This window comes from Aquarana catesbeiana, linkage group LG12, assembly GCF_042186555.1.
Source record: "Aquarana catesbeiana isolate 2022-GZ linkage group LG12, ASM4218655v1, whole genome shotgun sequence".
NCBI lineage: Eukaryota > Metazoa > Chordata > Amphibia > Anura > Ranidae > Aquarana > Aquarana catesbeiana.
The window spans coordinates 39452024-39465701 of NC_133335.1; the positions used below are offsets into that span (position 1 = coordinate 39452024).

Here is a 13678-nt window from a genome sequence, read left to right on the forward strand (position 1 = left end):
TAGACAAAAATACTGGTCTACTCTGCATACTCTTCATTCTTGTGTGTCCCTCTACAGGAGAACCGCTTTACTTTGTAGGGTAGGCCTCATTGCTGGGCCTCCAATCTCTCTGAAATCACTTTTTCCCCCTGACTATGCAGAACTGTTTGGTTTTTCTCCAGTCTGTGCACCTTTTCACCCATCTGCAAAACTATTCCTGGGCTCCGCTCTGCCCAGCCAGCTTTACAAAAATATTGCCTCTCTCTCTCACCAAATTCTCTTTTTGTTTCCTCCCTTCTTAAGCTGTAATGTGAGAGGGAAGTCATGGCATTTAATATGGTCTATGCTACATTAAAAAGATAAAGTGCAGACTGCACCACCAGTATGCAGGACTTAAGATCTGCACTCCAGAATGTATTGGCCTTACTCTAATTAGGCAGCTTAGTATGTCTTTAGGCATAAATCCTCTTCATATAAAATGCCAATTACTTCCTTCTAGGATACAGCCACTCTTTGCATATTCAGTTTACATTTTTTTTTTCCATATTTCCTCATCTTTGTACTGTTGCCTTCTCACATTATTATTCCTGGTCTGTCCTATTCCACCAGTCATCAGTGCCAGCAGAGAAATTAGTATTTCTCATTTACAATTCTTTAATTCAGTTTGAGGTTGACACAGACCATAATAGAGCCATCCACAGCAGTGGTCATCAACCCTGTCCTCAGGGCCCACTAAAAGGCCAGATTTGCAAAATAACTGAAATACATCACAGGTGATATCATTTCCTGCTCAGTGATTGCAGTATTCTAGTCTGTATCTCCCCAAGGTAATACTTACAACCTGGCCTGTTAGTGGGCCCTGGGGACAGGGTTGATGACCACTGATCTACAGGGTTCAATAATAGTAAAAGGTTTAGCACGAACAATGTAAGCATACAATTGTAAAGTCATACATAATCAAAGCCAGGTCAGGTGGTTTTATCTACCCACAATAAATATTGGCACCTATAACCTTATACCATAACTGACTCTACTCTGTAAGGTCCAGGGGTAGGCAACCTTTGAGAGGTAGCGATCTACTTGGACAACATGGTGGAGCACCAATAAAGAAATGAACTAGTGCAAGCCCCCAATAGAGAGTAAAGAAGCATGAAGATAAAACAAGGCTAGTACTGTAGAGTCATAAAAAGCAGAACATCTGCTACTTCAGGCTGATTTGCTTGACTAGTTTCAGGCCTGGCTATCTGCTCTGAGTTCTGACTACACTCAGGAGTCAGCGGAAGATGTTTAGACAAGAGCCTGAGCTATTCCAGAGGCTTTCCCTGCCCCACGTATGCAAGGGGTGGGGGGGCTGCAGCCTAGGTTTGGCTTAGCAGGCACATGTGCCACTCTGGGTGGACCGGGACATATTCACGATCTACCTGTCACCTGCCAGAGGTTGATGGGTAGATCACAGGAGACCAGTTGCCGACTCCCACTGTAAGGTCTAATTCAAATTTCAGCCACAGTCTTTAGGATGTTTTTTTTCAAAAGCATTCAAGCCCGATTCCAGCATCTCTGTAAAATCTAAGGCCATTGGCTGGGAGAGCAGGAAAGTGGATTTCCTATGGATCCCTCCAAGTACAGAAAAATACCTATTAATCTGCCAAAAATCCTGTGAGGTCCAAAGTTTCTGTAGTGAGCCAACACCACCATGCCTCTGCTGCACTACAATTCCAAACCGTTCTCCCCTGCTTGATTACAGAACCCTCCCATGTATGGAGATCAGAAGTTGTTCTGTAGTCCAGGGATAGTAACACTTCTTGAGATTTCTATGCAGCCAAGGCACTTTGTTGTTAGCTGGTGATTGGGCAGAAATGCACTTGGCTCCTATGTTTTGTTCTTGCAGTAAATTTAAAGAGATCAAACCATGGGAAGGTGTGCATGTACTGCAGAAATGTACTAAAATCGTGTTTTCATTTTGCCCATACATACTCAAAATCCAGCATAGATCGATCTCATGTCCACAGTGGAGCATGTGTACATTTCTTGTGTGCTCTACTTCAGACATATTCCAGAATTTAGCTTCCTTAGGCTGGTCATACATTATACAATTTTCCTTTAGATTTACCAAAACCATATAATATGAGGTCAAACCTAAACACTCTCAATCTGTATGCAATCAGGCAGGTCCTTGCACTTCATAGTTAAAAGGGAAATCTAAAAGGAAATCGAATAAGGAAATGATATGGTGTAAGGCCAGCTTATGGGATTGAAAACAGGACACAAAGGCGTAGGGGTAATTAGGAACATCTGAACCCTGATGGCACTGATGCTCCCCTCTCTCTAAGCCAGCTACTACTTTACTTTCTCCATCCTCCTCTGTGTACATTCCATCCCCTTCATCCACCCCCAACTCATCTTTTCACCCCTCAGAGAGAGAAAGGGAATGAAGACAAGCCAACGGGGAGCCTTTCCCCAAACGGGTTCCCCAACATTCCTCCACCCCCCCTGCCCGAGGAGCCAGATTTACTACCCCCCCTACCTGAGGAGCCAGATAAACCTGAACTACTAGCTTTGGAAAGGGGTAAGTACAGGACTCTTTGTTGTCAAGCATCCAGTTGCAAATATGTTATAACCAAGCACTAAGATCCAGTTGTTAGACTGTATATTTTCAGCAACAATCAGGTATTGGTCTTTGCAGCTCAACACTAGAAAATAATCACTTGGCTGAAGATGGAATGTTTAGCACGTAACCTTTACAAAAAGAGTAAATCAGAGGGAACAACTTTATTATTATACAGGATTTATATAGCGCCAACAGTTTACACAGCGCTTTAACTACACTTGCTAATGGCATTTCCAAGTAATGTGGAGTTTGTACATGATCTATTTCAGCCAATGGCTCTTTTCCTCTTTTGTACTACCATGCATTTGCCATAAAATGTAAAATGCTCCAACAGAAATATGGCCCCTTTTGTCAAGCGAAAACACATGTACTGCAAGGCCTTGCCTGTAAATAAGGTGCTATTAGATAAAATCAATGCTGTACAAGCCCTCGCGGCAGATCACTTTGCTGAAGAATTGGGCCTATAGTCCAAGAAGTGTCCTTGGGATGGAGGTTGTTGCACCAAGGCAATCTGTTACACAGGCTTGGTGTCTATTCTTATTACTACTGGCTAAGGCCTTGTTACCACACCTCTGAAAAGCAATCTGTGGTGGATAATCGCTTTTCATAGGCTTTTGAATAATGTTCAGGGAGAGCTATTGCTGCTTCCTGCTTGCCTTCCCCCCCCCCCCCCCCCAAAACTAAAAAGGGGATTTTGTATTGCAATACTGCATGGTAATCGTGTGCCAGCCAAGTGGTTGACAAACGGTTCTTGGTCTAATGATTTCAATGGGTGTGTTTGGCAAGCAGCAGCGTCTGCTAAATGTGACATGTCCAGTTAAATTTGTCAAGCCACAGCAATGTGAATGGACCTAAGCACCGCACCCCCCCCCCCCACCATTCTTTTGTAGGTGGGTGGTAAAATACATATCAATTACCTGTTGTTTTACTGCCCCCTATGCAAACTAAAGCTCCCGTACACATGTATCATGTGTCACTTTCAGTACATGTATGTATCATTTGTCTGTTCAGCTGGTCCAACAACCGGCTTCTGTCCAACATTTTTGCTGGAAAACCAGCATTCAATCAGCGCCTGCAGCCAATGGGCTTTTCACATGCATACAGGATTCAGAAGAGCGCTAACAATGTTGACAGGTTTTTTTCTTTTTTTTTTAAGCCCCCTAAGGCACCAGCATTTTATGACTGATCTAGTATGTTTCCAGTATTTGCGCATGCTGTATGTAGTCATATTTAACTGGAAATGTTCTGGAAGACGTACTAGCTCTCTGGAATACTACGAGCCATTTACCAATGACCTGGATCAACAAGAACCTTGAGACATGCTCTCTGTGCACTGTGATTTCAGTCCAGGTGCTATTTTATGCATTCTCTTTTCTAAACAAATTAAATTGGTTAGTTTGGTGTGAATGGGTAAAAGGGGTTGTCCCTACAAAAGTCATATTTGGCAGATTTCTGATGGCTTTGCCATTAAATTTGTATAAAACGTATCACATGAGCTCCCTTAAACTTGGTATACATGTATAGTTTTTTTTTTTTTTTTTTTTCCCCCCCGCTTCAACTAGACAAGAGATATGCAATTAGCGGACCTCAAGCTCTTGCAAAACAAGTCCCATCATGCCTCTGTCTCTCTGTGTCATGCTTGTGGCTGTCAGTCTTACTATGCCTAATGGGACTTGTAGTTCTGCAACAGCTGGAGGTCCACTAATTCCATATCCCTGAACTAGATGATAGTTAGTCCCCCTCCATGTCAGAACACAATAGAGCAACGGTGGAGATACCTCCATCTACATCACTTGTGTTGATGTGGGGTTCTGGAAAAAAAAAAAAAAAAAACAGATCCCCCACACAAGCGATGTAGATGGAGGAATCTCTCCCATTGCTCTATTGTGTTCTGACAGGGAGGGGGACTCCCTATTTTGTAGTTGAAGGGAACCGCCCCCCCCAAAAAAAACTATACATGTATACCCAGTTTAACCTCCTCACGACCGTGCTATAGCTGAATGACAGCTACAGCGCGGTCGCACATTGCCAGGAGGGCATCGTATGACGTTCTCGCGCTCAGGCAGTGATCGATGTGTCCAGGGCCGGTGCTACCACTAGGCAGCCAGCTAGGGCGCACGGCCACTGGTGTTCCTACTCTCTTCTCTCTGCAGCAAGCAACTAAGTCTTAGCATTAGCAGGCAGCCGCCGCTCTGTTCGCACATAGTGTCAGAAGCGCATCTGCGGCGGAGGACTGTGTCCCGACTCCCAAATGAATGGAAGCAAGCAAACATTCATTGATGGGCGCTGGTGGGCTAAACTTGATGAGCACTTCATTAAAAAGGTGGGGTGTACATGGGCAGGGCAAAGGGGGGGGGGGGGGAGGGGCGGCAGCAAAATTATGTTTCACCTAGGGTGTCAAAAATCCTTGCACCAGCCCTGGCTGTGTCCTTCGGAAGCAGCTGACCACAGATTGGCAGATCAGCAGTTCTTTACCACGTGACCAGCTGTGTCCAATGACACGCGTGTGAGGAGAGCCGATAACCAGCAAATCCACACAGGGGACATTTACACTGATAATCAGTGAAGCCCCACCAGTGCAGAAGAAAAATGACTTATTTAGAAAATGTTAAATGGTCTAAAAAAAATAACAATTTAGTTTGGGTACAGTGTTACATGACTGTGCAATTTTCATTCAAAGTGTGACAGCGCTGAAAATTGGCCTGGGCAAGAGGAGAGAGAAAGTGCCCAGTAGGCAAGTGGTTAAGGGAACTCATGGGATACCTTTTATACAGCTCTATTAAACAAGTCTAATGGGAAAAACATCAGAAATCTGCCAGATATGACTTTGCTGTGCATGTGTAGTCCCCATAAACTAACTACAGTTCAATTTGTTTAGAAAAGATACAAGAGAACACATGAAATAGTACATGTACTGAAATCACAATGTGCAGAGCGTGTCTGAAGGATCCAGGTCATGCTATAGCAAGTATTCCAGAACATATCCAGCTACAGCAGGGGTAAGCAACCTTCAAGGAGGTGAAGATCTAACTGAACAATACGGGAGAAGTCAAAAAATCACCGGGCACAGTGTTGCCTCCTCACACCTGGTTTAAACCTCCATTTGCCATACTACCGTGTCGCAATTGCCTGCTTTGCACGGCAATCATGAGTTTAAATCAGGTGGGGAGGAAGCAACGTATCACCTCCTCACCACCTGTCAAATACACTCGGACGCTTTTTAGAAGCACAGAGATGCCTGCTGCCCTTGTGAATGAGCCCTTAGTTGCAGTCCACAGCGGCACCCTTAGAACTTGTTCACACAAAGTTGGGGGCTGTAAAAAACCCTGCGGTTGAGTTTACCCCCCCCCCCCCAATGGTTACACCCTTTAGCTGCTGAGGTAGCAGCCAAAGGTGTACAAATGCAGCAGGAATTCAACCCCCTGTTGCTTTTGGTGGGTGCTACCGCCTGCCAAACGCAACTCGTTCAAGTAAATGGGGCCACTCTGCAAGTGCCCCGCAACTAAATGCTTCTGCGGGGTCCAAGGGGGTTAAAGCAGGTGGCGAGAATGCAACATAAGGCTGCCTGCTTTAACCTTGTTAGCTGTACTGCACAAGGTTGCAGGGCATTTGCAGAGAGGCCTCATTTACTTGAATGGCTCATGCTTGGCAGGTGCTACACCGACTATGACAGAGCATATAATTCCTGCTGCGACATGTACACCCCTGGCCACTGCAGCTAAAGGTCATGCGGTTGGGTGGTAAAAACACACCTTAACTATGGGGTTTTACCCCCCCCCAAATGCAAATGTAAATGAACTCTTACTGTTCTGAGCCCACTATAAGCTGCGGCTTACCTGCACCACAATACATCTGCAACTCTTCTGGGTTAGATGCGCTTAGCCGTAGACTATTTATATTCTGCAGGTGCGGTGCACTTTCTGAAAGCGTACCAAAACTCCTGCATTCAGGTAGGATATAATAGACGTCTATGGCGAAGCGCAGGAAGGCTGCACCTGCGCAGTGTGGGTAAACAGCCCTATACCATTATGCCCAGTGTATTGTTTCCCATTGACCTGCTGCTACCACACTGGAGACCGCTAGCCGGGATAAGAGGTGGAGTGCAGTTGGTATCACTCCGTATGGGACAGGAGCCAGCACTGCAGAGGGGGCATCGGTTTATGCTGCACTTGCTTCCTACTACAGCTCCAACTTTACAAGTAGTCCTGCATTGCACTCCGTTTGATGGCCGGTCAGTAAGCCCAGACCGTGATCAAACTGGTAAATTGCGATCTACAGGTTGCAGACTCCCCCCCCCCCCCCCCCCCCTCCCCCGAGCTACAGCATGCAGCAATTACTTCTGGAAACATAGAATTAAGTTGGCCTAGGTAGGGGCTAAAATGTTCTCTTTTTTAAAAGTGCTCTTCTGTATAATATAATGCTGTACACATGCATGTAAAAAAATCCCCACCTCTGTCATATAGATATGACAACCTTGCTCTGTTAACATTGTCTATAGAATTTGACATCTATAGAATGAGATCGATCTACCCGATATAGAATTGGTAATCACTCCCGGTCTGGGTAGACACAAACTTTGAAAGCACTAAGTCTGTTGGTTGTCCAGTGTTGCAGAGTTTAATAAATTCCAGTTTCTGTTCCATTGGGTAGTGAAATCAAAAAGCAGATCCTGGGTCTGTGTGTGTAGGTTTCCTGTAAGATTCAGTGTCCAAGTCACGTCCCCGTCCCCCCCCCCCCCTTCCCCTTCAACAAGAAAGGGTCATTTGTTCTGTGTACCAAATTACCCCATTCAGACTGTATTGCATGTTTGGGGGGGTGACGACACTGAAGTCAACATGAAACCACCCACAGTGTCTGCTTTTAGACTCCCATCACCCACTGGAACACAAACTGGGGATGATTATTAAAAACCTCTACAACACCAGACTGAGATTGATCATCACCAACAGACATATTAAGGTACAGAATGAAGAAAGCCACTTAGATGAGAGATGAAATGCATTCAACATTACAGAACAAGTACAACTGTATGATAACCTTCACCTATGTCAGGGATATGCAATTAGCGGACCTCTAGCTGTTGCAAAACTACAAGTCCCATCATGCCTCTGGGTGTCATGCTTGTGGCTGTCAGTGTCTTGCTATGCTTCATGGGACTTGTAGTTCTGCAACAGCTGGAGGTCCACTAATTGCATATCCCTGATTTATGTAATAGAGACATAAGCACTTCCCGCTGGCTGCACAATATGTGGCCTGTCGGCCAGTGGGCTTTAACTCCAAACGGCTGCACATATGCGCCTATATAGGGAAACTGTCTATTGTGCTGAGGGCACACTCACAGCATAGTAAACCATTTCCCTAAAGGGTCACAGAAATCTCCTGATACATACTTGCAATTGGGAGCTTTCGGTCATGTGACTGCTGTGACAGCCTCTGCTTCCTGGCATTTAAATCATCTTAAAGGGCTAGGAGGCAGTGGTGGGGTTATTAAGTCAGTCTAGTGACTAGTCTATATAGAAAGAAAAAAAAAAATTTAGGAGTTCATTGAGGAATACAGAATTCAGATATTGTTAGATTATACTTAGAAGAGGATTTCTTTTTGATCCCACCTCTACCCAGGATCCCTCATTTTGTAGCAAGCAGTACCAAAACAAACACAGGGTGCCCAATAAGGGACATAGAATTCAGATACTGTTGGGATGCCTAAAAGTCTAGCTGAGAGGTGGGCAAACGGCAACAACTGCTAACAGGCCATGCAAAAATAGAGACTACCTGCAGCCCAAGGAGCCTATAGGACAAACGCCTGAATCTGACCCAAATGAGGCGAAATTCCCCTGCCAACCTATGACCAGATGAAGGACACTGAGAATCAACCTGATGCTGAAGAACAAGAACAAAAGTCATCAGAAAGGAGTTGACCTCATATGACTACTCCGTTTAAGGAGGAAGGCCCGACTAAGTCTTTATGCCTCTGACCCGCTAGGATCAAGAGAGGAGAAGGAACTCCATGTCATAGGGATGGTCTGGCCAGACAACTAAAATTAAGTAAAACACTAAATTTAACTAAAACGGCCTACAAAGGGCTAGAGTATCTCCTGAGTCTGCCAGAGAACCCCAGGATTTAATCCCACAAAGTCACCATGATTAGGGTAATCCATGGGAAACACACCCACAAGACAGGTGATGTAAACTAGAACCTAACCACAGATTGCTGAGATGGGAAGAAAACAGGGAGAGGGGTGGGGAAGAAACGAACACACCCACACAAGTATACAAGATACCACTGGTGCAAACCCAAGAGAGATCTGAACAAATCCTGCCTGCTCTGCATGACCTCAAACTATCGGTCGAAGTAGGCTCCTGCCCCATCCAGCAAAGCATTAGCATTTGTGGAGCAAAGAACAGGAATGTCATCACTATAGGGGGAAAGCACAATATGGGGAAGGTGTTTGAAGGACCTTTGGTTAAAAGTCTGAAAACTGGCCGGGAGGGCTGGAGTACCTAACTGCAGATGGACAGGTCCCAAAAAACATTAAACTCCACGAATGGCAATACATTATAACACTTGCTTTGGGGGCCAGCTTGGCTCCAACAAAATCCTGATGTTAATTTGAATTTAGTGTTGTAGACTATGCTAACCATAGGAAGTGGCATCCTCTTCCTGTGAGTACTCCTGGGACTTCTCCACACACTAAATATAGCATTGCTTGTTCTGACACCTCTGCCACTCAGGAGAAGCCTTGCATTTTTTTTTTAATCATTGAATACAAGGCTTCCTCTGCTTGGCTGACATGGGAAGATGACATATCATTATCTCTGATTCAGCCAATGAGAGATACATTGTATTCATGAAAGAAGAAAAAAAAAAAAAAAAAAAAAGCGGTGAAGGTGCCAGAACAGGTGATGCTCTATATTTAGTACAAAGAGGGAAGTAAAAAGACCACACTGCTTCCTGTGTACAGCATACCCTAAAACACTAAGTTAAAGATTAACCATTTCCCATTTCACCTGCAATGCAGGTATCTGAGATGCACCTAGATGTGTGACCCTCTCCTCCACAGCCAGAGGCTACCAGTTAAGAGAAACAAGTTCTCAGGGGGACTGTCCTTATAGGGGAGTCAGAGACGCATGGCATTGACCAGCACAGGAACCAGACTACTTCTCCCAATGATAAAAAGGACGTGCATTTGTTCTCAGAGGTGAAGACATAGCTGTACCTAGATGGTGTCCAACAGATACAAAATTAGGAGACCTGCCCAAAGCAGGACCCCACGATTTAGAAGAAATCACCTGTCCTGGAACACCAGAGTGCAACCCCAGAACTAAAGATTCTCCAAGAGAGGAAAGAAGAATCCCATCAGTTGCCTGATGGAGAGGCTGAGTGATCAAACCAGGTAATACCTGGTCCAAAGAGGCAGATACGTTAGACTGCACAGAACTAGACCTTCAACAGCGGAGAAGGTGGCTAAGGTTGGTAGGTAGGTTGGTTCCGTCTGTGGCCAAGGCTCCTGCAAAGGAGAGGAGAGTGGCAAATGCCCATCTAATGATGGTGTGGGCCTGGAGATAAACATGCTGTGAACCTTTCCAGTGAGGGACCATTGTTAGTTACCATCTGTACCATTTCCAGTGCTGAAACCTAAAGCTGCTTGTGGAGGCATATATAATCCACTAGAAGACATGATGTCTACTCTCTTTAGCTTGTCGCTGTGTCCCACACAGGGGATGCCAGACACAGAAATCAATGCTCTGAAGTAACAGGGATCTGAATCCTCAGTATCACCCCATCAACCCATGCAGACCTATCAGGGTGAAGGACAGTCAAAGCTGGTCCCAGCTGACCTAGCAGGATAGAGGGTTCCTCTGCAGAAGGAAGACACTGAGGTTACCCAGTAACACCGAAGGGCCTTGTTTGCCCACAGGTAGAAATAGAACATTACAGTATCTGAATTTTTGTCTCCATCAATGAACCAGAGAAATAAGGTTTTTGTATAGGGCTGTTAAAAATTCCCCTTAAAACGCATGACGTTGAGTTACATTCACATATGTACATCTAAAAATTTGAGAGTTCTACTCAATTCCTGACCCATACAAGAAGTAGAGGTCCTAATCCTTCATCGCTGGAGTTTAATAGCTCTGTCAATATATTTGCACTGAGATTAGGAAAGTAGTAAAGCATATTGCTGAACAGTTTTTTTTCAGTGGCTCAATAAATGTTACTGTGATTCTCAGATCATGAAAATTAATGATGTATAATAGCTAAAGTGAAAAAAAAAAAAAAAAGAGTCATACCAAACATCCTAACAAACCCAAACCAAGAGCCATGCTCTGTAAAACACACAGCAAACCGTTTCAGCCATTTCCTAGTGGTCACAATGGGTTGTAGCACAGGGTTGCCCTATGTAAATGCTGTTTTTGGTGGTGTCACTGGTACATTACAGTCCCCCTCTAATTTCTTTTTGGTTCCTGCCCCCCCAGATTGAGTCCCACAAACTGTCTTTCCGGGAGAACGCAAAAGCCAAGACGGACCACGGAGCAGAGATCGTGTACAAGTCTCCCAACCCATCCGGGGACACCTCCCCCCGCCGTCTCAGCAACGTCTCCTCTTCTGGCAGCATAAACATGTCTGATTCCCCGCAATTGTCCACACTGGCCGACCAAGTCTCCGCCTCCCTCGCCAAACAAGGCTTGTGATATGTCCCTTCCCCCAAGGAAGAAGGATGATGGGAGCTGGAGGGTGCGAGGGACACATTTAACGTAAAATAAAAAGGGAAAAAGTAACAAAAAGAAAACCCCACACTCAATTACATAATTAAACTGGGCCTCTTGTATACTTATTTATTACACTTCCCATCCTTGGAAGACCATCTCCACCCACTTAGTAGCAGAGGGGAGAAAATCTTAGGTGTATATTCTTTTCATTGCTCCAGAGGCAAAGATGGTATTAAACAATGTTTATGTATATTTTGGTTTGCGTTATTAAAATGGGTGTTGAAGGAGAGTGTTGTTCCTAAGTGCCCACTTGCATTGGTACCCGATAGGCTGAAACAGAACACAGTGTTTGGATCTAGAGCATACCACTACCCCATTACTACATACAACATCTGACAGTACCTGAAGCTCACCACTAGAGGGAGCAGGTTATGACATGTCCTGCACCAGTTTCTGTTTCCTACCTAGGTGGTCATTTGCACCTTGCAGGCTAAGAGGGCTTCCTTAAGTCAGCATCTGCTCAGTTTAACCCCTTTTTTTATTTTTTATCTTCTAGAATTAAGATTGTAATGGATTGATTTGAAAGCTGTTGCGTGTTCTTCAGATGGAGGCACAAAATAATTGTTTGGGGCCGCCTGGCACTTCCTCTTGCCAAGTTTCTTCTCTCAAACCCCCTCCCCCCCCAGCTGTAGTTAGGGACAAACCAAAAAAAAAAAAAAACTGTTGCAAACATGGTATGGCCAAAATAGTGCAAAGGGAGACTTCCATTGCAGGAGATTTCTAACACTTTCACACCCAGCACCCTCTGCAGCTCGTTCCTGGAAGGATAAGGCCTTTGCATTGGCAGTGAGCGGGTTAAGTCCATTGTAGAAGCATGTTGATCATTTTCATTGTATCCTGCCAATGATTAACCACACATCTACCCTGTTTTGCCTTTTAATAAGCTAAGGATCTCTGCAAAAGTCTGCCAAGCTTTCCTCTATCTCTGACCTCGCTGCGTTAACAAAAATACGGGATTGAAGAAGTTGCAGTGGCTGCTAGTTTTCAATGAAGCAAGTCGTCTGATCTCAGCAAGCCCCACCCCCTCCCTAATTTTCAGTATTGCCTTCCTTTCTCCTCTGTTAACATCATTGATAATCAATTCCCCTCCCCCAACCCCACCCTTGTGTCTGTGGCTGTCCATATTCTGTGTCGTGTCTGACCAGCTGGTTCACACGGTCTGTTGCTGTAAAAGTGGATTTGGAAATAAAGTTATTAATACAAAATATCAGGGTCTCTGGGATTTAGTCTGTTACCTATTGGGGGCTAATTTATCAACTCTATCGGCATGTAGATATGATACACTAAACCTACAAGGGCGCAGGGTTGTGGGTGAACTAAAGCAGTGCTGCTCAACAGCAGTCCTCAAGTACCCTCAGTGGGCCAGGTTTTTTGGTTTTCCTTTTCTTTGCACAGCTGCTTTAAATTAATATCGATGACATGGTATTGATAAAGAGCTATTTTATCTAAGGGAAGATCCCAAAACATGGCCCGTTGTGAGTACTTAAGGGCTGAGGTTGAGAACCAGTAAAACTAAAGCAGCTGCCGACAGCTTATATGGCTTGGGGGTGGTGGGCTACAGGGCTGATACCCAGTTCTACCACCAAGTAGGACCAGGGAGCAGAGTGACAACTTTGTTATAACCTTGTTGGATGGGGTAGAGCTGGACTACGGTGGGAAAACCTTCCCCACTCAAGTCTCTGTGGGAAATGATACGTTGGCGGTAACAGAAGCCACCACCAGAAACTCACCCAAAATTCTATTCAGATCAGATAGAAGCAAAGTTAGAAAAATAATGGAAATATTGTCTTGTCAAACGTAGCCCTTTAAAAGGAGAACCAGTCCTGATTGGCTTAGTCTTAAATAACGTTAAACATGCTGGGAATATATGTAGTTCAATAACTTTAAACACGCTGGGAATAGAACTACATGTATTCCCCCAGCATGTTTAAAGCTTCTCTTGTGGGTCACAGGAGTGTACCTTTGCTTTCCTGTGACCCAGAATCAGCCTAAAGCCCCACCATCACAGAGACGCTCCAGGCACTGAAAGGATCCCGACCATGTTATCAGGATCCACCCAGCTGTCTCCAGTTCTAAGAGCTAAGAGCTGGAGCCAGCTGCGCCTGTCCCTCCCCAGCCTGGCAATCTAGAGAGCACTGGAGGGGCAGAGCAGAGAGTGATGACTGACAGTCACTGCTCTCCACTCTGAGAAGACTGAAAACAGTGATCAGCAGCCATGTGATTTTCGGTCTTAGAGCCGATATGGGACAGCTGCAGCATCACATTGGTAGATGAGAGGCCTATAGAGGTTTGTTGTTTAAAGCGGAGTTCCACCCATAAAAT

At 44.9% G+C, this 13678-nt stretch overlaps 1 protein-coding gene across 10 annotated transcripts in view; it reads left to right on the forward strand.

Moving 5' to 3' along the window:
• The window catches only part of LOC141114125 (microtubule-associated protein tau-like), a 115342-nt gene extending 102781 nt beyond the window's left edge, over positions 1–12561 (forward strand). For 8 of the 10 annotated variants that reach the window (XM_073607616.1, XM_073607617.1, XM_073607612.1 and 5 more), the window contains one exon: positions 11063–12561. In XM_073607616.1, the coding sequence (XP_073463717.1) occupies positions 11063–11278 (216 nt within the window). In that variant the 3' untranslated portion in view covers positions 11279–12561. Of the gene's footprint in view, positions 1–2394; positions 2546–11062 lie in introns of all 10 variants that reach the window. The other 2 variants (XM_073607619.1, XM_073607621.1) reach the window with 1 other exon arrangement.
• The last annotated feature ends 1117 nt before the right edge of the window (positions 12562–13678 follow it).